The 24,964-nt window shown below is 41.6% G+C and overlaps 1 protein-coding gene across 2 annotated transcripts in view; it reads right to left on the reverse strand.

Annotated features, from left to right (window-relative positions):
- Positions 1 to 24,964, reverse strand: part of LOC310715876 (complement C3-like) — a 90,827-nt gene that overhangs the window by 13,963 nt on the left and 51,900 nt on the right. Inside the window, exons 2-17 of one of the 2 annotated variants that reach the window (XM_083522573.1) lie at positions 11,999 to 12,173; positions 11,321 to 11,489; positions 10,497 to 10,573; positions 10,198 to 10,286; positions 10,011 to 10,093; positions 9,833 to 9,920; positions 9,089 to 9,191; positions 3,982 to 4,102; positions 3,728 to 3,843; positions 3,440 to 3,598; positions 2,741 to 2,938; positions 2,366 to 2,554; positions 2,108 to 2,266; positions 1,799 to 1,928; positions 1,331 to 1,402; positions 419 to 610 (exon numbers count right to left, since the gene is read on the reverse strand). In XM_083522573.1, the coding sequence (XP_083378699.1) occupies positions 419 to 610; positions 1,331 to 1,402; positions 1,799 to 1,928; positions 2,108 to 2,266; positions 2,366 to 2,554; positions 2,741 to 2,938; positions 3,440 to 3,598; positions 3,728 to 3,843; positions 3,982 to 4,102; positions 9,089 to 9,191; positions 9,833 to 9,920; positions 10,011 to 10,093; positions 10,198 to 10,286; positions 10,497 to 10,573; positions 11,321 to 11,489; positions 11,999 to 12,173 (2,120 nt within the window). The remainder of the gene's footprint in view (positions 1 to 418; positions 611 to 1,330; positions 1,403 to 1,798; positions 1,929 to 2,107; positions 2,267 to 2,365; positions 2,555 to 2,740; positions 2,939 to 3,439; positions 3,599 to 3,727; positions 3,844 to 3,981; positions 4,103 to 9,088; positions 9,192 to 9,832; positions 9,921 to 10,010; positions 10,094 to 10,197; positions 10,287 to 10,496; positions 10,574 to 11,320; positions 11,490 to 11,998; positions 12,174 to 24,964) is intronic. The other variant, XM_083522572.1, reaches the window with a different exon arrangement.

Genomic DNA, 24,964 nt, shown 5'->3' on the forward strand with positions numbered 1-24,964 from the left:
AAATGCAATTATTTGCAAATCTCAGAAATCCATATTTTATTTAAAAAAGGAAATTTCCAAAAGGAAATAAACACTTTAATTCCACTTTGCCTCAGTTCATTTTAAATGAGCTTTGGACCAGAGAGGATCACATTGTTTCTCAATCATGTTCATGCATGACCTCTTCTTTGCATTATAGAGATTTGTGGATGACATGGCAAATTGTTTTATGGATAAATTGCAGTGCTACCTGAGGGCCCAAGTCTGAAAAAAACGGTGTCTGGGCGACTAAAACACTCCAGAATAATACAAATTGAATGAATTAACTGACTCAAAAACCAACACTGCAGTGATGGATCATAGAGTTGTGCAACATTTTAAATGTAGGTTTTAATAATATTAGTGATGACGATGATGATAACAATAAAAGGATACTTACTGCGAGCCAGATGCAACAAATGACTTTGCTTATCCTTGCGGGATTGGATCTCTTTACAGCAGTCTAGGAAAGCTTTGATGCACTCTGGACCTTCCACAATAAACGCAGATCTCCGTTCGCATGAGTAACCCAGCCTGTTCTGCTTAATTCCATCTGTACAGCATTTCTTCAGATCATCTTTATATTTACCAACTGGAGAAAGAGGGCAGAAAGGAAGATCCACAGTTAGAAGTTTCAATGCATTGAACACACTGGTAGTTTGCATTTCTCACCTAAATCAGTGTTCTAAATGAATGCACTGCTTATAAACACCCGTAATCATAGTGAAATCTAGCTTAAGGTCCTAACCTTTCTGAGCTCTGAGAGGATTTTTTGTGTGGTGTAATTTATATGGTGAATACAGTCATTTTGATAAACTGCCTAAATCATTTGATGAAATGGAGAACGTTCAAATGAGAAATAGAACAAACAGCACTAGGAGTTAACTCCAACAGCTTTATTATTAGTAGAGATGCCATACAGATGCATATAATGATCTCTCTCTCTTTCTTAAATAACTAGTAACTAAACCTCGTGTAAATTGAAATTATCATATGGAACTCCTTTCTCTATGGGTGTGATTGTAGATGTAACAAGCCATATATAAAGTAAGTTAAGTTATTTTGATCCACTCAGTCGGATTTACTCTGCAAATATCAGTGATAGTTTTAACTTAGCAATGCTAGGAAGTGATAAGTGATAGTCGACGGATAAGTGTGAGGCCTTGCACCTTTTATTCACCTCCGCATTGTGCACTAAGGTGCTGTTAACATTGAAGTACATTGCAAAATGCAGTTTATTCTTATTCATTTGATTAACAATCATACAATCACATACAATATATTGGTGAAAGAAAGTAGGTCTTCTTCTTACCCAATGTTTGGGTGATTTCTACAAGAGTCACTGCTCTCCGTTTTCTCTTTGGTGGCTTGGGACATTGATTATCTATTAAAAAAATGGTTTTATTCAGCATACAAGAGATTTCCTGGGTGTATATACAAAAACCAGGAGGAATAAAGCATCAGAAACGGATCAACATCGCTCAACGTTTGTAATAGAAAATACAAACTCAGTTCTGAAAAATTTTGTTTAGGTGTCATTAGCTGCTGTTTTTTATTGAAACTGATGGATTTAGTTTTCGTTGATGAAATACCCTTGATGACAAGGAATAAAACAGGTGCTGGTGTGAAGACTATAACAGCATGTGAAAACTCCATCAGCAACAGTAATTGTAACAGTACACTGAGCAAATAAGTAAGCAAAATGGATCACTTTAAGACTTGGTATAATAGGACATAATGCAATCTTTCATTTTATCCACTTGCAAAATATCTGCTTCACCTGTTCTTTCCTTGGTGCCTCCTGCTTTATCAGACTCAAACAGAAGTCCTGCATCGTAGAAAACCCCCATGCTGTCTTTCCCACTGCCTGCTGTACAGCCCGTGTCATACTTTTCTATAAGGTTCCAGATCTGTTGGTGGAAAAAGAAAGGAATGGTGCTATAATTATGTACAATTTCAATTCTCTAGCAACATTGGAACAGGTCCCAATAGCACCCAAATGACTAAGTGAACCAAATATAAACCTACAACATACATGATTTAGAAGATCAGAGAATTTTAAACTCTAACAGCTTAGGGTATCGCTCACCTTGGACTGCGTGAGTCTGTTCTTGTTGAGGACAAAGACAGCCTTATCTACAGCGACCAGACCAACCTTAGCACTCGGATCTCCAGTAACTACGAGATTAAATTCCTCAACAGGCTCGTATATCTTGCCATCGGGGTTGTCCTTTACACTCAGTTTCAGCTATGTTTACATAGGATAAGAAATATATTCATTTCATTTTAGCAAATGGTGGAAAATAATTGCAAGCTATCCACCTTGTTAAGTGGAAAGAAAGCCTACCGTTCCCATGCACGTGTCCTTTACGTCAACCCAGACGGAGTCCGATACGATTTCAGATTCAATGTGGTAATAAGCCACCACTTGAAATGAGGGAACCAAGTCCTTGGTGATCCTTTCTGACAGACTTATGAGTGACTGCCCTTTTCTGTTATATCTCTCTGCTTTCACAATCTGTCCTTTACTAAGAATCTGACAAACAAACACAAACAAATTTTGTTTTTTCAGGTTAAAATTTTGTGATAATAATAATCATTATTATTATTATTATTAGAATTATTATTGTTCTTAGTATTACATTAATAGTAGTAGTACTGTAAAACAGAAGCCTTTAAAACTACATCACAAAATCATATTTAATGTGTGAGAGATACCAACCAGATAAGTGAGGTCTTGATCTTTAACACTGCTTTTGAAGTTCAGATGGAAATTTGTCTCATCGTTGATTTGCAGTTCTGCAGAATCAGCACTTATATGTAGGTAATTCCCGGAGTCTTCTTTGGTAGTGTAAGCCTCAGCTATCATCTTGTTCTGAGCTTGTCTTTCAGCTGATATGCCTGAGACATTGGTCCTTGCCTGGTTACACAGCACAACCATTTTAGTTGAAATGTCCAGTGTGCTTCACTGCTTTCAAAAATGCACATCTGCTCCCAAACAACTGGCTAAACAAATCAATTCAATTTGAATTCAAGTTGTATTGTGCTTTTCAAAATGACATTCACACTAAGCATTTTGACAGAAAACAGAAAAGATTGTTTCAATAGATGATATTTACATGAATACAATTATGTTACATTAATGGGATGAGGCAAAGGTGACAGTGGTGAGAAACCTTGAGAGGAATCAAAACCAATCCTGATGTGGGTGATACACTTAGAGCATTTTTCACCTGGTCCTTCAGTGGTGACCTGCCTGAATCAATCCATCTTTTAATGCCAACATTATGAAGCCACGTCAATAGCAACGATCTGACAGACTTATCAGTCTGGCATTTTTTAAATATTGTGTTTCTATATCATTCCTATTGCTGTACAATTCATTCTTTACACAGGTCCATAAATCTCTGACGTGACTTACAGTGATGTCTACAGTGTTCCATTCTTCCTGGGTGTTCACTATGACCGTGGCCATGCCGTTACTTTTAGTCCGACCCTCCACTTCACGTTGATCCTTTCCGACCTTGATCACCACATCCACTTCGCTAGCAGGAGACTGGTCCGGATTGGTCACATAAACCTTTTTAAATCCGAATCAGACATACAAATGAGATTCAAAAGAACGGATCACTCACTCAGGTACTGATCCACTGACATTTAGCAAATTTTAGACAATTCATGAATTAACAAACGCTCCAAATCTCCTTACCGCAACATCGAAAGACATTCCAGGGTGGAAGTATTTGGGTGTTTTCTTGAACTCGATGGTGTAGGGCGATTTCACAATTTGAATGCCCCCCTTTTCTGTTTCTACCATTTCACTACCTGGAACATTGTTCATGATAAAATGATATGAAAGGAAACACATGGAATGAATTAATGTGCAAATGTAGAAATGAAGAATTAGTACAAAACACACACACACACACACTAACACACACACAGACACTTGTTGGCACTTACCAGTCTGAGTTAAAACACTGACTGATATGAACAAAGAGTCTCCCTCTAGGTCATTAATATTTTGGATGGACTGCTGAATCTTGGCTTTAGTGAGTACTGCATGTCCCACTCCATTAGTGATCTACATACAACATACAATACCACAGGTAAGCATTATAACTCAAATACAAACACTTTATTATTATTTTGATTGAACAGGTCATGTGTTCTTAACAGACATAAAAACATTCAGCTCCTGTCATATTGTGAATTAATGTTAAAGGTTGGATGTAGCAGGTTTTACAGACGGAAGTGACTTTTATTTGATTTAAACATTCTAGAAGATAGAAGATTGCAGCTGTTCCAATGGTATTTAATTTATACATGATGAACAAACAACACTACACGGCCGAAACTATTGGTCTATGAGGCTTTTCTCATTTATTTATGCTTCACTTCGGTCGGAAATTTGTCTTGTTTACCCACTTAATGAGGTTTGTCAAGGTTTTTGAGTAAAGTGAATTACTTTTGATGATTTGGCAGTATGAGTGAAGGACGTTTAAACTCCAAAACCATCAGGCAGAAGAAATGTTAAATGTTTTTTATACCACAGGCATGCTTATAGGGAAGAAATGCAAAACATAAAATTGCTGGTCATTTTAAAATTATTAAAAAACGACCAAAATTATTATTAACAGCTCTCGAAGGAGCGCTTGTTGGATAAAACGTTTTCTTTTTCCAGTGTGTTTAACGCGGTGCTCCGTATTCCTTCCTCCGAGGTGGGAGAAATTTTGGAAACCTCTGGGAAGCATGCCTGGTGGCTAATTCTTCTCCCGAGCATGAGATGATGGATGCTGGCGAGCCATTCACACAGACTCTTCACAGCCTGTGCTGTATGAAGAGCTCCTTGAGGTCATGACACGGGCCGTGTCCGAGCTGGATCTAGCCTTTCCTGCACCCTGTGTCACAGCCTCAGCACCTTCCCTGACCTGCGCACCGAGGTGTCTGGGAGGCCCGTGTGCAGCGCGTGCTTTTCGATGTTGCCCGCTGTGCGCGACTGTTGTTATTGGGACTAAGTAGCGCAGCTACGGGACGATGCCGTGTGTGGTAGAGACGCTAGCTAGCTATCTCTCCCCGAGTGCTGCATTTGTGAAGGCTATTGGTTTGCCTATGAAGAGCCACTTGGCTCTGGTAGGTGGAGTTTTGCAGCAGGTCAGGCTGCAAGTTGCTTCCACACAATGAGTGAGTTGCAGGCATACCAGGCTGGCCTGCTATGGGGGATGGTGAGAGCTTCCTTTTAAACACCGCGGTGGCCCCTCCTGGCCTGACCTGGTGACGCTGTAGGCGATTGCTGGCGGGTTCAGGAGACCATGGTGGCGTTTCAGTGGTACTTTCTCGCCGCTCCAATGGGGCTGCTCGGCTGTAGCCCCACCCTGGTACGTCCAGGCACAGCGAAATGGCCCGGAAAGTGAGCGTTTCCACCCGATTCCCGCGAGGCAGGCCCGAGGCAGGGCTGGTTGCCTGAGGTACGTCCTCACCTCTACTGAACGGCTGTGGTGCGTAAGCCTGACTGCTTGCATCTTGGATGGCGGTGTGCACCTTATGCTATTGCGCTCGTCCCTCCCCGGCACCACCGGGAGGCTGGCTGTTGGCCCTGCCACAGATTGTTCAGGACGCAGCCTCCCTCCAGGGGTTAACTCCCTTATTCCACCCGAAAGTTTGTCGCAGTACGCTGCTCCTGCCATTCGGGTTCAGGAGGACTGTCTGCCAGCCCAGTCATGGGACGTGTTCTGGGCGCAGCTTCCTCCAGCAGTTTGCTTCCCGTATTCTGCCCGTAAGATCGCTGCGGATGGGGGGGATCTGCCGCCTCTCAGGAGGTGTAGTTGGCTGCAGAGCACCGCTCCAGCCGCTCTGAGTGGGTCAGGGGCCAGCCCCGAGGGGTTGGGGACTTTGTCAGTCTGGAGGGCTGCCAGAGTCTCTCGGGGGTCCTGCATACTGTGGAGAAGGGCTGCGTGATTCAGTTCGCACCTTCTCCTCCCTGGTTTAACGGGATGTTTCCCACCCTGGTGGGACCCATGTAGGCTCTGGTCCTGGGACAGGAGGTGCGTACTCTCCTGAGAAAACGGGCCATCGAGGTGGTTCCCTCCTCCTCAGTCAGAGAGTCAGGCTGCTACAGCCCATACTTCATTGCTCTGAAGAAGGACGGTGGGTTGCATCCCATTCTGGATCTCCACTCCTTGAACCACTCACTTATGAGGTTTGGGTTCAGGATGCTCGCCTCTTGGTGAGGTCGTGTGTCAGATCAAGTCCAAGGACTGATTTGTCACGTTAGATCTGGACGTCCTTCCCACACACAGAAGGTTCCCAAGGGCGAAGCTTACCAAAATCGGTCCTCCCATTCGGCCTAGCGCACCTACCCTGTACCTTCACGCAGCACTGACCCCTCTGCTGCTTCAGGGCATCCTCATTTTGAAATCTATCGGCGATCGGTTGATATTGGCTCGTTCAGAGCCCTAGGCAATTCGGCATCGAGATGTCGCTCTCGCCTGCATGAAGGAACTGGGGTTCAGACTGAAACGCCCGGTAGAGTGTACTTTCTCCAGCACACAGAACCATTTTTCTCGGCGTGGTGTGGGATTTGGCTGGGTTGCGGGCATGGTTGTCTCCCGCCCTGATCAAAGTCATCCTCGCTGCTGTCAGGAGAGTGAGGGAAAGCCAGCCACTCACCCAGTGTAATTCCACTCGGCCTCCTCTGCATGGGTCCCTCCAGTGGTGGCTCCGGGGTGGAAGGGTTCTCCCCCAGAGTTAGTCCGTATCGTGCCATTAAGGTCTCGCGATGTGCCCTTAGAGCCTTGGATGCATGGAAGGACCCAGCGTTTCTGTCCCGAGGCACCATTTTAGGGACTCCTTGTTGTTGCGTAATGCTAACGATGGACGCCTCCCTCACGGGGTGGGGAGCGGTCATGAGTGGCCACCCCGCCCAGGGTCTGTGGAGCAGCCCACATCTCTCGTGGCAACTAATTGCCTGTAGATGTGTGCAGTGTTTTGGGGTTGAAACACTTCCTCCTAGGCCTAAGGGACCGCCATGTGTTGGTCCGCACGGACAATACTGCATTGGTCTAGTACATCTACATTGTACATCAACATTGATGCCATGGTACGGTCGTGGCCAAAGCTACGCTTGTATGCCTTTCCCCCGATCGCGCTGCTTGTGGGAGGTCTGGGAAAAGTTCGCCGGGAAGGAGTCTGTCTCCTCCTGGTAGCACCTCGACGTCTGGGCAAGCCATGGTTTGCGGACCTGGTATCCCCACTCGAGGGCCCTCTGTGGGGAATTCCTTCCTGGAGGGATCTCCTCTCGCAGGCGGGCGTAACCCTGGTTCACCCCCGCCCGGAGTTGTGGATGTTGTGGTTGTGGCCCCTGAGGCGGTCGTAGGCCGCACGATGGTAACTGTTCACGTCACGGTGTGAGCACCATGACTTGGACCCAGTTAAACTGCCTGGTCGGTTCAGTTGTGGAGTTTACAGGGACAGTTGCAGGAGGCTTAACCCCTTCGACCCTAAAGGTTTACGTGTCCGCCATCACGGCATTTATTACCCCGTCTGCGGGGCTGTCCCTGGGTAGGCACCCTCTGATTACATGTTTCCTCTACAGTGCCTGGAAGCTGAGGCCCGGGACGTGACCCAGAGTGCCTGTCTGGGACTTGGCAGTTGTGGTGGCCTCTATCTGAGCCCCCCCCTTCGAGCCCTTGGCCGAGGTGGCCCTTAGGTTCCTGTACGGTTAAAGACCGCCTAAGGTGACTACGGCTCCCACACGACGTGTCGTGTTGCAGGCATTCTGCCCTCCTCCGTTTATAGCCCCCGACCATGGGTTACAGGCCCGACTGTGTCCAGTGCGAGCAGGCAAGCCTCCACAGGCAAGCTGGCCTCCCAAGTCCATGGGGTCAGTCGGTTCAGCTGTTTGTCGGCTGTGGCTCTAATAGGGAAGGTTCCTAGTCGATGGGCAGACGTTAAGCAGGTGGGCAGTGTATGCCATCCTTTCTTCTATGAGTCCTGTCTCCCCGCTCCACTCGGGGTCAGGGCTCACTCCACTCGGAGTGTGGCGGCCTCTACGGCCTGGTCTTGGGGTATCACTCCGGGACATTGCGCCGCTGCGGGCTGATCCACCCCGCTGACATTGTTGGGTTCATGGCCTAGACGTAGAGCCACTCCAGGCTCCTCTGTCCTATGTGCAGGTGCCGAGGTACTCACACTCAAAGCAGTGTCTGGTCAGTGTGGCGTGATTGGACACTCGTTCCCAAAGCGTTACAACGCAGATCGAGTTCCTGAAGGGGAACGACTCTAGGTTACGACCGTAACCCTAGTTCCCCGAGGGAACAAGATGCTGGGTCTCCGTGCCACACTCCCTGCATCCCTGTGGTGCTTACCTTCTCTCTTTGCAGAAGCTAATGTCGCTACCTCCGCACAGCCATCTTGTAGCCTCCTGGTTGTCTATGACATCACGTCTCGCCTATTGGGCAGATTTCACACGTGGTTCAGAGCGTGGAGAATGCAGGGGAGTTCCCAAAGCCTTATGACGCAGCGTCTCGTTCCCTCTGGGAACTGTGGTTACGGTCGTAACCTAAAGACATTTTTCCTCTTTTTCTAGCGCAATGGATTCAAGAGTTTTCATTTTTTTTTACTTTTCATTTTATTTTTAAGTTGTATCCTTCATATAACTATAATTATAAATCTTTGTAGCGATAGCATTAGCTGCTGGCCACTTCCTGATTAGCGGCTAGCGATATCGATTCTTCAGTGTGTTCATGCATGCGCTAAACAATTCTTATTTCTGGTACCGAGTGAGTTGCCACAGTGACACTGCGCTAAATGTTTTTTTTTTTTTAATACTTCTGGTATTGTTGTGTATGTTTTTATATTTAGAAAGAGAAAAAACTTTGCTCAAAATGTGAGGTGGAGACTAAAAAAACCTGAGGTCCGGCATTTAAGTTCCTGAGGAAACTCAGATTCGAACTATGTTCCGCACGTAAAAAAGATTGCATTCGGTACACATGATTAATGTACAGATGATTAACAAAAGTGGGTCGCTGAATCAATGATGATTTTGAGGTGAAAAGTGTGTGTGTCATACCGTTTCTCTGCTTAAAGAACCAGGTAAGTTGATCTTTTTGCCATCCTTCCTCACTCCAAACACCACAAATGCAACACCGTCCACATTTTTTCCCAACAGGTACCTTTATATAAATCACAAAAGTTCCATCATGCACATAGAAGGGCCGGGTTTAAAACATATATATACATACATACACACACACACACACACACACACACAAAATATATACAACACACACACATATATATATATATATATATATATATATATATATATATATATATATATATGGACAAAAGTAGTTTATTATAAAGTACTATATGGACTTTTACTGCCATATCTGCTTTTTCTTTAAACTGTTAGCACAAACTTAATGGCACACAAGTGTATATGATGGCTCTGGATATGACAGAATCAAGTTTTTGTTTACTTGAACTAGGAGACCCAAACCTGTTCCAGCCTGACAATGCCTCTGTGCACAAAGCCAGCTCTATGTAGATCTGTCTTACATGGTTCTCCTGCTAAAGAGATCTAAAGCTTATTAAACACCTTTGAGATGATGACTGCATCCAAGACCTCCTAACTTCACCTACATTAATACCTGACTTTACTGACACCCTTGTGGCTGAATTAAATCTCACATAAATCTCCACAAGCACAATTCAAACTTCTTGGAGTGTGACTTCACTCACTGTATCTACTTTTAAAACTATTTCCATTCATTAAATTGTTTTTAGATTGTCTTTGACATGTTCTACTTACTTAGCAGTGATTTCTACCCCCAACTGCTCATCATCCACATAGAAAAAAGCCTTGGATGGTTTTAATGCTACCTCAAAGCTTGGAAGCACTGCAAAAAAAAAACCTTTTTAACGTGTGTTTAACAGGTGTGTGTGTGGAAACATCAACAGTAGGGAGTTTCCAAAAATAATAATCGTACCGTATTCTTTAACTTCAAATTCAGCAGTGAAATTCTTCTGTGGGGTGTTTTTATACTGTGCTGCTATAGACCATATCCCAAATCTGTAGAAAAGAAAGAGGGAAAGAAAGCGTGATTCACATTAAAACTGATAGATCATTTCTCTTAAAGTGAGAATATTTTGTAAGTATTGATGCTGTGGACTGACTTCACGACTTCGGGGATTTTGTAATCTTTATTTATCAACCCTTGCTTTGGTTGCAAGGTTTCCCTACTGATTGTGATTCCATGAGGATTCTTGGTGGGGAGGAGAAAAGAAAAGAATGGTGATTCAAGAAGTGACATTTTAGCATCACTCACCAAACACCAAAATTCTTCAGTAAATATGTAATAGATGGAGTAGCGGAAGAGAAAATCCTAAGATACAGCATTCTGGCTCACAGTTAAATGCCTTAAATATGTTTTTAACTGTGGAGGAGATGAAATTGTTTTTATTTGAGCACTTACTATGATGTCCACATCCACTCCTCCGGGCTGGTCAGCAGGGATCAGGTCAGGACTCAATGAGAAGACCCTGAATTTAACTGGGACACAAAGATACTTTCATTTGCTTCATATACACATTTATACTCTGGTGAGTATGAGTAGTGGATTGTGATTGGCTAGAAGGTCAAGTGTAAATAGTGGTTTGTGATTGGCTGGAAGTTCAGATGTGAATAGTGGATTGTGATTGGCTGGAAGTTCAAGTGTGAATAGTACATTGTGATTGGCTGGAAGTTCAGGCGTGAGTTCAGAGCGTTAAACACGCAGGTAGTTTGTGTTTGTCAGTTGAATCTATATAAATGTTCTGTTTATAAACCCATGTAACCATAGTAACATCCAGGTCCAGTTCCATCCAGAGTAAAACAGCGATTAAACACATTTCCTAATGACCTTCCTGAGCTCCATGGAGGAGTTTTGCAGCATGTGGAGTAACTTATATGGTGAAAACGGTGATTTACCGACTTGAGGCAGAAGATGCATTGGGTGAACTATAGAATAAAATGTTCAAATAAGAAATAGAAAAAAATCTTTTTCAATCTCTGGATATTATTTCTGCTCTGCAAACTGGGTAAATCAAGTAATATACTGTGTGGATAAATATAGAATTTAAATAAATAAAGCTATACTATTTTTTTGTTGTTTCTCTTTAATTTGTTATAATTGAAACACACTTTTGGTCACGTGTCAGTTTAATTTCAGTGTTCAAGACAAATTTGCCATCTGACAGCAGCTGTTTCCTAAAGTAACCTAACATGTTCATTTACATTCCTTAATCCAGTTAATTTTACCTGTTGTTCCAGGTGTGTAGATGCTCTTGTCAGTTTGAACAAATATGAAGCCAGGTAGAAAGGACACCAACACCACTTTCTCCAGCAAGCTGGTAGGAAACTGAGCCTGAAGGTACACGTACTGCTTCTCCAGAGGGTCATCGCTAAAGAAACCCTTATTGTCAGGAATCTAAATCGCAGAAAAATGAAAGGAATCAATAATCTGCTTCACACCATTAGAAATTTGTATTTTATTTCTAAAATATTTTTATGCTTTCATATAAAACCCGCATTTCAGGATAAAGATTATTTTTTATTTTATAAAATAAATAATAAATAATTTGGAATCTTTGGCTTTGTTTTATTTCATATATCTTTTTTAACAGTGATCATTTATTTATTAAACAAATATAGTAAAAGGAGTTATTTATTCTCATTATCATATTTCACATATATGTTTTTACTGTTTATACTATTTTATTATCAAAATTCAACCAATGGGCCTAATATTGTTCATTAGATTGTTTATGATTAAAGAAATAAAAAGGTGACCATAGAAGTGATTTTAGGAGGCCTGTGTTAACACTCCAGAGAAATGTTTTGTTTGTTTGTCTGTTAATTTTTATTGTTTATTTATCGGAAGCTTGGACAATATGTGCAATAATTATTGATGGGATATTACTGGTCCTGAGAACCCACCTTTATTTTAACCTTAGACTGGAAGTTTTTGGCAGCAGTGAGGGTGGTGGTTGCCGATATGAATTCCTTCGTTTTCTGTGGATAGTTCTTGATGCTGATCCTCACTTGGAGATCATCTCCACTATAATCCTCGTCGTAACCCACACGCAGCAGGTTGGGGGCCAACAACACGTTCCTGTGCAGAGAAAAAAAGATAAAGTTTGGAAAAACTGGAGTTTAAACATGGATAGTTATTTGATGCGATTTCATCCTTCACATCAACCTTTCAGTTTGCGTTACTGTACACCATGGTCAGTGTCAATAGATTGTAATTGGTTGGGAGGAAGGCGCTGGGAGGAACACAACTAGTTGTGTTCAGGTCAATTAGTGTTCATGGCTTGTTGAGTGTTACACCGTTTTACTGCATGATGTGGAAATGTGGCAAGTGGTGGCTCAGTGGGTAAGAACCTGGAATGCTAATCAGAAGGTTGTTGAAATTTCAGATCTATGATTCTTTTCAAGGACCTTAATCAAGGGTTCACCACCAACCTGCCAATGTTGGGTCCAAACCTTTCACTCTGCTAAAACCCTTAACTGCTCAGTTTTTATAAAAGAGACAAATGTAAGTATAATTTTAACTCACTCATGTTTGTCAGGGTGCGAGCGAAACAGAAGGCGGAAGCCGGAGTACAGCTCGCCTTGGGTTTTAATGCAAGTGTGAGGGAGAGAGAGAGACACGAGCACACACACACAGACGCGCACACACACACAAGCACAAGCACACGGCAGTCCTTCGGTTGAGAGAGTCCGAGGTGCGCTAGCTGACCCGAGATGCACTGGGAGGTATGGAATTGTGGAGTCCGGATGGCACGGACAAGTAGAGTTCTGTGTGAAGATCTGCACACGTGAACATAGATAGCACGAACAGTCCAACACATACAATAACGAACGGGGAGTGGGAGTGAATGTGGAGCTTATATAGAAGCGGGGTGGAGTGATGAGGAGCTTCAGGTGAGCGTGATTAAGCCTGGAGCACCAGAGTGGAGGCATGATTGATGATGAGCTCCAGGTGTGCGTGGTAAACCTGGAGCTCTAGGGAGAGCGGAGGCATAGAGAGCCACCAAAGGGGGCGTGGCATGTGGATCCCTGACAATGTTTTGGTGAAAAAAAATAATTAAGTTGCTTTTATTAATGAATGAATGAATGAATGAATGATTTTTTTTTTACAAATGATAAATAAAATAAGACAAAAAAGGGTCATTGCACATTTTATAAAGACAAAATCAAAAGATTGCACAGAAAAATACAGAAATAAATTATTCAAAAGTTATTGCACATATTTTTTTTATCGCACACGAGCGTTTAGGTGTTCATGAGGTAGATTGCCTGGCGAAGAAACTTCTTTTGTGCCTGGCTGAGGTCGGTGTTCTGTATAGGTATATAGTAAGTGAATAACAGTCAGAAGGAAACCAGAGAACCTTGCAGCGATGGAACTATACACCAATAAAATCTAAACTTGTGCGAAGGGTTAGATTTTGCAACCTTCTGACGAAAGCCATCAGGGTAGGCGGGGCTTATTTACACTGGCCTTTCCATCACAGCAGGTCATTGGCTTTTCTCAGACCGTCTCATGCAATCTAAACAGCAGTTTAACTGTATACGTTTTAGTTTGTAAAAAGGAAATGTCGGGGAAAAAAAAAAATCTATTTTATTATCTACATCTGTTACATTTTTTTTTTTTTAAGACATAAAAAAAATACATTCGTCTTCCAGTGCATTGTAAAGTTATGCATTTAAATTCAATTACAACCATTAAAACAAAGCACTTATACACATATATTTATTTATTTTATTTATTTTTCATAAATGTGTGAAAGCCATGCAGATGTTTCACAGGGAGCACGAGCGAGGACACGTGATGCTGCGTGATCACTGTGATCATGTTTGAAAAATTCAAGCACACAAGCTAAATGTGGAAAAAAAGACAAATACACAGTAAATAAGAAGTGCAGCCGTGAGCCACACCAGGTCCACACGCATCCTGCCTGCTGGTCCTGGTTCTGTCTGAGGAAGTGTATTAGTGAGCAGTACCCCAGCTTTTATAGACACACACACACACACACACACACACACTGCAGAACTCCTCTTCCACTTCATGTAATCACTTTGATTATGAAACCCTGAAGCTCGTCCATGCGTTTATGACCTCTAGAATAGACTACTGTAATGCATTACTAGGTGGATGTCCTGCATCATTAATAAACAAGCTTCAGTTAGTTCAGAATGCAGCAGCAAGAGTTCTTACTAGGTCAAGAAAATACGATCATATAACCCCAATCTTATCGTCCCTACATTGGCTTCCTATTAAGTTTCGAATAGACTACAAACTACTGCTACTCACTTATAAAGCACTAAATGGTTTGGCTCCCATGTATCTATCCAGTCTCTTAACACGCTACAATCCGTCACGCTCCCTGAGATCTCAAAACTCTGGGCTTCTAGTAGTTCCTAGAATAGCAAAGTCCACTAAAGGCGGTAGAGCATTTTCACATTTAGCTCCTAAACTCTGGAATAGTCTTCCTGACAGTGTTCGGGGTTCAGATACACTCTCCCAGTTTAAGTGCAGATTAAAAACATATCTTTTTAGCAAAGCCTACACATAACACACATCACACACATCACATCACAACCTTGTGCTCCAGAACATCTGATCACATGCACATTATCAACTTGTGCTGTTAATATCATGAACAGCAGCTACGCTAATTCCTCTCCACTGCTTCTCTTTCTCTCCCCATCCCGAGGCATCCTGAGGTTTGGCCAGCTCCAGTCACGTCCCACCTCGTGAAGATTATGGACCTATGGATGATCATGGAGAAGTAGATGCCGAGTGTTTAAAGGCCCTGGCATGGAGAAGCTGATGCTGGATCTATGATGATCACAAATTGTTCTATATTGTTGAAAGATTTATGACCAAACTTTTGATGTCACCCATATGAGGATGGGTTCCCCTTTGAGTCTGGTTCCTCTCAAGGTTTCTTCCTCATATCATCTAAGGGAGTTTTTCCTTGCCACTGTCGCCACGGCTGCTCATCAGGGACAAACGCACACCATTCACCTTCACTGTTGTTTTCTGTAAAGCTGCTTTGAGACAATGTCTGTTGTGAAAAGCGCTATACAAATAAACTTGACTTGACTTGACTTGACATGGGGAGGAGGGGGTGTTTCAACAAAATGGAAAAAACAAACTTTACAGATAAGCTGCGATCCCGAAGTTTACTTCTCACTGCTCCTGCTCTGTATTATATTGTGCAATAGTTTAAACACACACACACACACACACACACACACACACACACACACACACACACACACACACACACACACACACAAACAAATGTGCTAAATTGTAAGGATCTGACCATTTGCCCAAATAAATTATTTTCTTCTTATATCTTTATTTTAGTTTATATTAAATATAATTATATACAATATAAACTAAAATAAAGATATAAGAAGAAAATAATTTATTTGGGCAAATGGTCAGATCCTTACAATTTAGCACATTTGTTTGTGTGTGTGTGTGTGTGTGTGTGTGTGTGTGTGTGTGTGTGTGTGTGTGTGTGTGTGTGTGTGTTTAAACTATTGCACAATATAATACAGAGCAGGAGCAGTGAGGAGTAAACTTCAAGATCTTCAAGAACTTCAAGAAGCTTTATTCCTTTTTTTTTTATTTGATACAGATTTTTTCAAGACAAATCTGTATCAAATAAAAAAAAAAGGAATAAAGCTTTATGATAGGGATTTGTTTCAATAAAACACTTCTTAAAACTATATATATATATATATATATATATATATATATATATATATATACACTGTTAAAAAAAGTTTTTTACAGTTAAATGTCTGTATTTTTTTAAATGAAATTAAATTTTTTTTAAACTTACAACAAAATGCCTGTTGTTTTAAATATATTTTCTGTATTTTAACGTTCCGTCCTTAAATTTATCAAAAATGTATTGTATTTTGATATTATAGAAGTTTTCTGTTTTTTAAAGACATGAGCTGTATTTTCACAGAGTAATTTGTATTTTTTACATAGAATGATATCTAAAATTTACAGATTATTCTTGTAATCATTAAGTCAGTGTTTTTATTACCATTGAAGACAGTTAATCATATGAAGGTTAAAGCGAAGTTATTGTCAAATAATAGTGTTTTTACATACAGTAAAATTATGCATTGTTTTTTGTACTACTCTTTTTTTTTTTTTTTGTATATTTTTTATTTATTTTTCGTTAAAACAAAACAACAACAGAGCCGATCAGTCAACACGCACAGCATACACTCAAGCATATTAATAACAACAACATAACGCTAATACGGGAAAGTGACCATGGAAAGGCAAAGGGCAAATCAAAACAGGATGGAAACAACTACAGATGGGTAAACAAAACAAAACACAAAAAAGAAAAACATAAATCAGGGCTAGGGTCTCGCCTGCAGAGTAAGTAAATCCCACAAAGGGGCCCATATCCGCCAAAATACATCGGACTTATTCTGTAAGTCGTACGTAATTTTTTTCAAAGGGAGAAGATTAGCCATTTGTGCTAAACACATCTTCAAAGTCGGTACCTTTGGTGATGACCATAGAATAAGTATGCATTTCTTCGCCAGATAAGTAATTATATTTAACAAAGACTGCGAGTCAGTAGAGAAATCCAGTGATGTTTTGCAGTTTAGTAAATAAATAGTTGGAGACAAAATAAATTGTCTACCCAGCGTCTTCTGAACCAAATCATGTACCTCCTGCCAAAAAGGTTTGATGTTCTTACAGTCCCAAAATAAATGCATCAACGTTCCTATTTCATATATATTTGTGGAGGCGTACTGGGGTAAGAGTTATCCTGTATATAAATTTGAAGTTTTGTTCATGCACAGAGCTTGAGATTGATTTATGAAAAACCTCCTCTCGTATAGAGAGCCATTCGTCATCAGTAAATGACTGGCCCATATCCCTTTCCCAAACCTTCCTCAAAGAGTCCAAAGGAGAAGAGGTTTCCGATAACAGAGAATACAGATAAGAAATCTGTCCCTTTAGCGCCCCCGGAAGAAGAAGGTTATCTTCAACATCAGAAAGTTCCCAGCGAATTTTCCCCTGTCTCACTCCAGACTGAATAAAATGCCACAATTGGAGAAATTTGAAAAAATCTGTTTTGGGAATTTGGTAATCTATCCTAAGCGTCTCAAAAGATTTAAACACCTTTCCTGTAAATAAATCAGCCAAAGTAGATATACCCTTTTCTGCCCAGGCCAGAAGGCCAATACCGGCTAACGAGTCAAGGAAGTCAGGGTTTAAAGCAATCGGGGATTGCATGGACAAATTCTTGGGGACATTGAGATATCTCCTGACATCATCCCAAGCCAAAAGTGTGTTCAAAAGCAAAAAATTCCCAGCTACTGGGCAGACCTCCTTAAAGTTATTAATAAACGGAAGGGACGTTAGCAGTCTTGGCGCACATGCAAAAGATTCCATACTGACCCACAAGGAGTCTGTATCATCCAAAAACCACCTAAGCATTTGTTTAATCTGATCAGCCCGAAAAAAATAGCCGCACATTGGGCAAAGAGCCACCCCCACACTCCCTCGGCTTCAAAAGAGAAGCAAGGTTAATCCTAGGTTTTTTATTGTTCCATACAAACTTACCAATAGCTGCATTCAGATCCTTAAAAAGTTCTGGTCCAAATAACAGGGTAAACACTGAAATAAGTAGAGTAAACGGGGGAGCACATTCATTTTGATCGTATTAATTCTTCCAAAGAAAGAAATTGGTAAAGGGGCAGATGCTGTATTATGTTCAACAGACGACGAACATTGTCTGAACCATAACGTGCTTTAATGAAACCAGTCTGGTCTGGTTTAATAACTTTGGGTAGAATCCTCTCCAGGCGACGAGCTAAAGCTTTTGCCACAATTTTGAAGTCTACATTAAGTAAACTGATTGGGCGATACGAGGCACAGTCTAACGGGTCCTTCCCTTTTTTAAGGATCAAGCTAATAGAAGCAGTCCTCCAGGAATCTGGAGTAAGACTGTCCTCCAAAAGGTTATCAACTACCGGCATGAAAATAGGGGACAGCACATGCCAAAATCTTTGGTAAAATTCCGGAGGAAAGCCATCCAACCCTGGCGCCCTCCCACTAGGCATAGACTGAATAGCGGCAAAGATTTCAACCTTTTGTCAGAGGGGTATTGAGAAAGGCCCGGTCCTCGTCTGAGATTAAGGGTAGGGGTATCCTATCCAAAAAAGTGGCAGGGTCTTGGGGTGCGCAAGAGGAGGTGTACAGATTCTCATAGAAATATTCAAAACTGGAGTTTATTACAGCAGGATCATATGAAATTACTCCCTCAGCGGTTTCAATGGCCCTAATTGACCTTTCAGCCTGTTCACATTTAAGTTGATATGCCAAGAGATGACTGGGTTTATTCCCAAACTGATAAAACCTTTGCCTGCTGAACATCACTAACTTCCTCACATGTTCGGAATAGTTCAAGTTTAGTTTAGACCTGGCACCGATTAGAAGATTCCAGTTGTTTTGCGTGGGTGAAAGTTTATGAATCAATTCCAATCTTTTGACCTCCTCCTCTAATGTTTTCCTGTTCTCTGCCTTTTGTTTCTTACGCTACGAGGTAAAAGAGATAATGTGGCCCCTTAAGGTGGCCTTAGCCACATCCCATTTAGTGGTGCTGTCCACTGGACAGAATTCGTTATCCTGCCAGTACTGGGATATTTTATCTTCAAGAAACTGGCAGAACGCGTTGTCATTAAGGAGAGAACTATTAAATTTCCAGTAAGAAATTTTGGGGTTGAAAATCCTGTTAAATCTAAATACACTGGGCTATGGTCGGAAAGAACCACTGGACCGATTTCACAGGATCTCACACAATTAACAAATCTGGAAGGCAAGAATAAATAGTCTAACCTGGAATAAGCATTATGGGGAGAGGAATAAAATGTAAAATCCTTGACCCCTGGGTGTAGCTCTCTCCATATGTCCACTAAGCCTGAAGCGTGACACATATTTTGCAGAGTTCTTGAAGAACGGGCAGATGATCTTGTGAAGGATGATCTGTCCAACCTACCGTCCATGACACAATTAAAGTCCCCAGCCATAATCCCCAGGCCATTACACTTGTGATTAAACAATAGGACCATCTTTGATATAAAGTCAGGGCTGTCCTCATTTGGGGCATACACATTTAAAACAGTAGGAGGTTTTCCTAAGATGTGACCAGTAATCAGAACAAATCTGCCTTCAGGATCTTTTTCAACTTGTTCTAAGATGAAAGGAAAATTTTAATGTATCAAAATAGGCCACGCCCTGTTTATTTGACGAGAAAGAACTAAAATATACTTCCCCAACCCAGTCCCTTTTAAGCTTTAAATGTTCTGCGTCCGACAAATGTGTCTCCTGTAGGAGTGCAATAGTTATCCTTTCCTGCTTCAAGAATGTCAGAACTTTCTTTCTTTTGACTATGTTACCCATGCCCTTCACGTTACATGTGACCACCCTAGTCAGATCAGACATACATCAGTGCTGTTTAAAGTATTTAAATGCTGTGGATTGACAGAAGTAAGATTAAGACAACATAACTCTGTAATATAACCGGCTCTCCTAAACATAAACAAAAACCCCCACCAACCCTCCCCCCTCTGCCCTACCCCCAAACGATAGGGCTCACATATCAACTCGTCACACCCACCATCCACCAACACCTCCATTGACCACCCAGAAACACGACAGACAGAAGGAACCCCCTAAAAAAACTCCTAGAAATAAACAAATAAAGTCCACCCTAAATTACCTTAACAGGAAAAAATATCAATTAAATACCACCTATAAATAAAATTAAAAAAAATAAAAAAATAGTTGTGGACATGTAATTAACTGGCTTTTTTAAACTAAAAAGGAAAAAGATAAAAAAATAAATAAGTAAAAAACTTTAGTGCAGACCAGCATAACAGTCCTAAATATAGAACCGAAGTTTGCCCAAAAAACAAAATTCCACCGAGTGGTCCTGCAACAAACTGAAAAAGCCATATAAATGTGTTCAAGTTCAGTAAGGAGAAACATGAAATGCCCTCAAAGTGACTGAAGGAATGGGAAAAAACGGAAATAACCCTATTGTCTACAGAAAAGCAAAAGATCACCTGGCTGTGTCCAGAAAGTTAGCAGCTGCCTCCACAGTGTCAAACAAAATGATCTTTCCATTGTGTAAACAGCGGAGTCTAGCTGGATAAGCAAAGCCACGGTATAACCCTCGATCCACCATTCTCTTACACACGCCTCCAAACGCCCGCCATTTTCGCACAATCTCCGCCGATAAATCTGGGAAAAAGTGTATCGTGGCACCACTATGGTTTACCGGTGTCTTCCTGGCAGCTCTCAAAACCGCCTCTCTTACTTGGAAGCAGAGGAACCGGACAATAACACTCCTCGGCGGCACGTTCGGTGTTAATTGAGACGGAAGGGGGGCTCTGTGCGCTCTCTCGATCTCGATAGCAGGGAAACCTGTGGGAAGCTGAAGCCAAACCGGAAACATAGACTGCAAAAAAGTAGTCAGAGATTCAATGCCTTCTGCTTTCTCAGGGAGCACAACAATCCTCATGTTTTTACGGCGACCCCGGTTTTCCAGATCATCCACTTTAGCTTGCAGTTGCTCCACGGTAGCACGCAAGTTAGCCATCTGATTGCTATGGGCACTCCCCGTGTCTTCCACTGCAGAGATCCGTTGCTCGGCTGTAGTTTTACGCAACTCGGTGTCAGTGACTCGTACCGTGAGAGCAGTGAACGCATTCTCAAAGACCGCAACAGAGGAGGCAATTTTTCCTAACTGTCCCTCAATACCGTCTAGCCGCGTGCCCACAGCCCTAATTTCACTCAAAATAAGTGAAGTGTCCTATTGCGGGCTAGCGCTAGCCTCTTCCCCTTCTCCATCACGTGCGGCGGTGTTTTTCTTTTTCTCTTTACTTTTCTGTGACCTTGTAGATGAAAAAATAGGAAAATCCTTATCCCCACCACTTTCCATGTCCTTCAACGCTATCGAGAAAGTACAAATTATGTAGAAAATAGGGTGGAATTAAAAAAAATAGGGAGTTCTAAAGCAGAGCAAAACTCTCAAGCTGCCATCTTGATCAGTGTCACGTGACCACCCCTGTACTACTCTTTTAAGCTTGTCTTGCAAATAAATGCTTCTATTAACAGTTATTTGGCATTATATTATTTTACCATAGGTCCTAACTACATATTATCATTCATAAAGACATTATATGTCGGTTTTTCACCCTAAATTATTATAAATTAAAATGTGGTATTTGCCCGTGTCCCAGTAAACAAAAAGTTAATAATTTAGGTTTTTGTGCTTTTTTATTATTTTTTATTAATAATTTTTTTATTAACAATTCCTACAATATCCAAAAATCTAATTAAATATAATAAAATATAATGTCTGAAAAATTACACAGAACTCTGTTCTGCACTGAAATACTACAGATTAGGTTTTTATTAAAAATAATGCATTGGTCCAGTATGAAAAGTTCCCATTTTTTTATATTTTCTAACTAAAAAACCTCACATGTTAACAATTTTAAACAGTAAAGAACTCTAAATAATCAGCTTCTTTAAAATCATCAAATAAATAAAAACAATACAATAAATTACAAAAACAACCTTCAACCTGCACTTAAAAACATCAATAGTGCCAACCAACAAAACACTTTTTGGATTCCTTGCACAGGTTCTCCTGGTCTCCTAGACCAACGCTGCTCAGATCATCCTGCTAGTTGGTTCCCAAACCGCCATTAAAGAAAAATAAGAAGATTTTGGTTCGGATCCACGCTTGCGCATACTGACACAAATTAAAAATTGGCGCCGAATTAGCTCCGCCTACAACGGTTTGAATTAGTTTCAGGCTGTTCCTCTGGGAAATGTTTAAGATAATAACGCGCTTTTTCATTACAAGAATCTGAGGATACTACAGAAGACATCAAGCTGATTAAGGGACGTGTTTCAAACATGTGAAGCACATTTTATAGTGACTGCGCATTTCTGTTGTTAAATGTAGTTTTGAAGTTGAAATGTGCAGTATTTTTTAGAGTCACATAACGACAGCTGCAGGGTGAAACACTGAATGAAAGTAGATCTTGGCTGGAGAAGTAAACTGTCATTACATATTGAATCGTTTGGATTGTGAAAATGTGCTAGAAGCTTAGACAGTTCCAGACAGTAACAACCCTGTGTTCTACAATGAAGCAGCTAAGTCACAGTAAGTTATATAAATGTACATGAACCTTTCCAGCTTAGCTTTTGGATTATTGTCTCAGTGGAACATGTGTATGTTGTAAATTGTAAAATGGTAATTTCTGTAATTTAACAGATTATCTCTGGAAGCCCTGCTGCCAGTCTTTTTACCGTTTTTTTACAGATTTATTATTTTTTTTAACAGTGTATATTAGTTTCGAGGAGTGTTTTAGGAAAGACAAACACCAAAACATTTACAGAAAACTTATAAATTCTGCTCCCGGTCCGCTATCCAGTGATCTTATTCACTTATTTTCAGGAAAGAAATGAATTCTCTCATGTGTTTATGAATGTACATGATAGGGAATGTACCTGATCCTGGACCTATGGGGTCTCTGCATTAAACCATGTGAAGGGTTAATCAAGCAGAGTTACCGTAAATCAGATGCATTTCAGGCATCGTGTGTAAATGTAACCTTTGCTCATTTGAAAAATAGTTATTGTTATTGATTTTATCAGGGTCAGCAGGTAAAAACTCTCTCTTTTATATCTTAAATTGATTTCAGTCTTTGCTGAAGATGAACATTTTTCACCATGCAGAAGATCTTTCTTTATATACTGATTTTAATCACAAGTTTATTAGCAGTTTGCGGTTAGTAAAGTGTGTGTCTGATATAAATGAAAGTAAATATCAGAGGTTTTATGTTTTTATTTGGTGATTCAGGAGAATTTTCCTGCTTAGAATTTTTTTTAAGAATTGCACCTGCATGCAAACATTCAAAATGTCAACAACAAAAAAAGTCATGTTCCTCAAAGCGTTCCCGAACAACGTGTTGTAATGCAGATGTGCAGAGGGCGCTATACTGCTGAATGAGGACACTGGCATTAGGAAACACCGTTGCTATAAAGGGGTGTAACTGCAGGGGTCTGCAACAGTGTTCATGCAGGTGATACGTAATGTCATAGTGACATCCACATCTTCTTCTTCTTCTTTCGGCTTCTCCCATTAGGAGTCACCACAGCCGATCATCCGTCTCCACACCCCCCTGTCCTCTACATCTGCCTCTTTCACACTAACTACCTGCATGTCTTCCCTCACCACGTCCATGAACCTCCTCCTTGGCCTTCCTTTTTTCATCCTACCTGGTGGCTCCATCCTCAGCATTCTTCTACCAATATAACTTATGTCTCTCTACTATGTCTCCACCCTACTATGACAAATCACTCCTGTCACTCTTCTCCACCCACTCCACCCTGCCTGCACTCTTTTCTTTACTTCTCTAACACACTCACCATTACCTTGCACTGTTGACCCCAGATACCTGAACTCCTCCACCTTCTCCACCTTTTCTATCTCTGCAACCGCACCCCTCCACTGCCCTCCCTCTCATTCACACACATGTACTCTGTCTTACTCCTACTGACTTTCATTCCCCTTCTCTCCAGCGCATATCTCCACCTCACCAGACTCTTCTCAACCTGCTCACTACTCTCACCACAAATCACAATATCATCCGCAAACATCATAGTCCAGGGAGACTCCTGTCTGACCTCGTCCGTCAAACTGTCTATCACCACTGCAAACAGGAAAGGGTTTAGGGCTGATCCTTGATGCAGTCCAACCTTCACCCTGAACCAGTCTGTCGTTCCTACTGCACACTTCACTGCCGTCACACTGTCCTCATACATGTCCTGCACCACCCTCACATACTTCTCTGACACACCTGACTTCCTCATACAATACCACAACTTCTCTCTTGGCACTCTGTCGTACGCCTTCTCTAAATCCACAAACACACAATGCAGCTCCTTCTGTCCTTCTCTATACTTCTCCATCAACATCCTCAAAGCAAATAAGGCATCCGTGGTGCTCTTCCTCGGCATGAAACCATACTGTTGCTCACAGATGGTCACCTCTTCTTTCAGCCTGGCTTCCACTACTCTTTCCCATAACTTAATTGGGTGACTGATCAACTTAATTCCCCTGTAGTTACTGCAGGTCTGCACATCTCCCTTACGCTTGAAGATTGGTACCAGCACACTCCTTTTCCATTCCTCAGGCATCCTCCCACCTTCCAGAATCTTGTTAAACAACATGGGTAAAGACTCCACTGTTACTCTCCTAAACATCTCCATGCTTCTACAGGTATGTCATCTGGTCCAACCGACTTTCCACTCTTCATCCTTTTAATCGCTGCTCTTACTTCCTCCTTACTAATCCTGATGTCACGGGGTGACGAATAAGCGGAACTGTCCCTCCCCATTCTTGTTTCCGGTGGGAGCGAGTTTAATGTAACACCAGAACGGATCCGGGTCTTTTCCGTGTAAACAGGCTGACGGAGCTTGCTAATGAGGTAATGAGCTAATGATCCCGTCGAGCAGTACACGAGGGGGCAGATCGTTAAAGGACGGGAAAGACTGTATGCAGAGAAGGAAGAGCTGGAGAGCAGTGGTATGATTGAACTGCGTTATCTCATCGAACAGATAAGTGTTATCTGCCAGTCCTATTAGGAAGTTAATGCCTGTAGTGCCCGCTACCCGCTATGATGTGGTGAAGCCGCCCCGGCGTTCAGTGAGTTCTGTTGTGAAGCCTTTCAATGTCAGTTGTGTTCCCATAGTCAACCACCTACACAGCTTGGATGCACAGTTTGTCAGTTGAGCGGAGAGAGTCGGCCGGGACCATG

This window comes from Silurus aristotelis (assembly GCF_946808225.1).
Source record: "Silurus aristotelis genome assembly, chromosome: 20".
Classification (NCBI taxonomy): Eukaryota; Metazoa; Chordata; class Actinopteri; order Siluriformes; family Siluridae; genus Silurus; species Silurus aristotelis.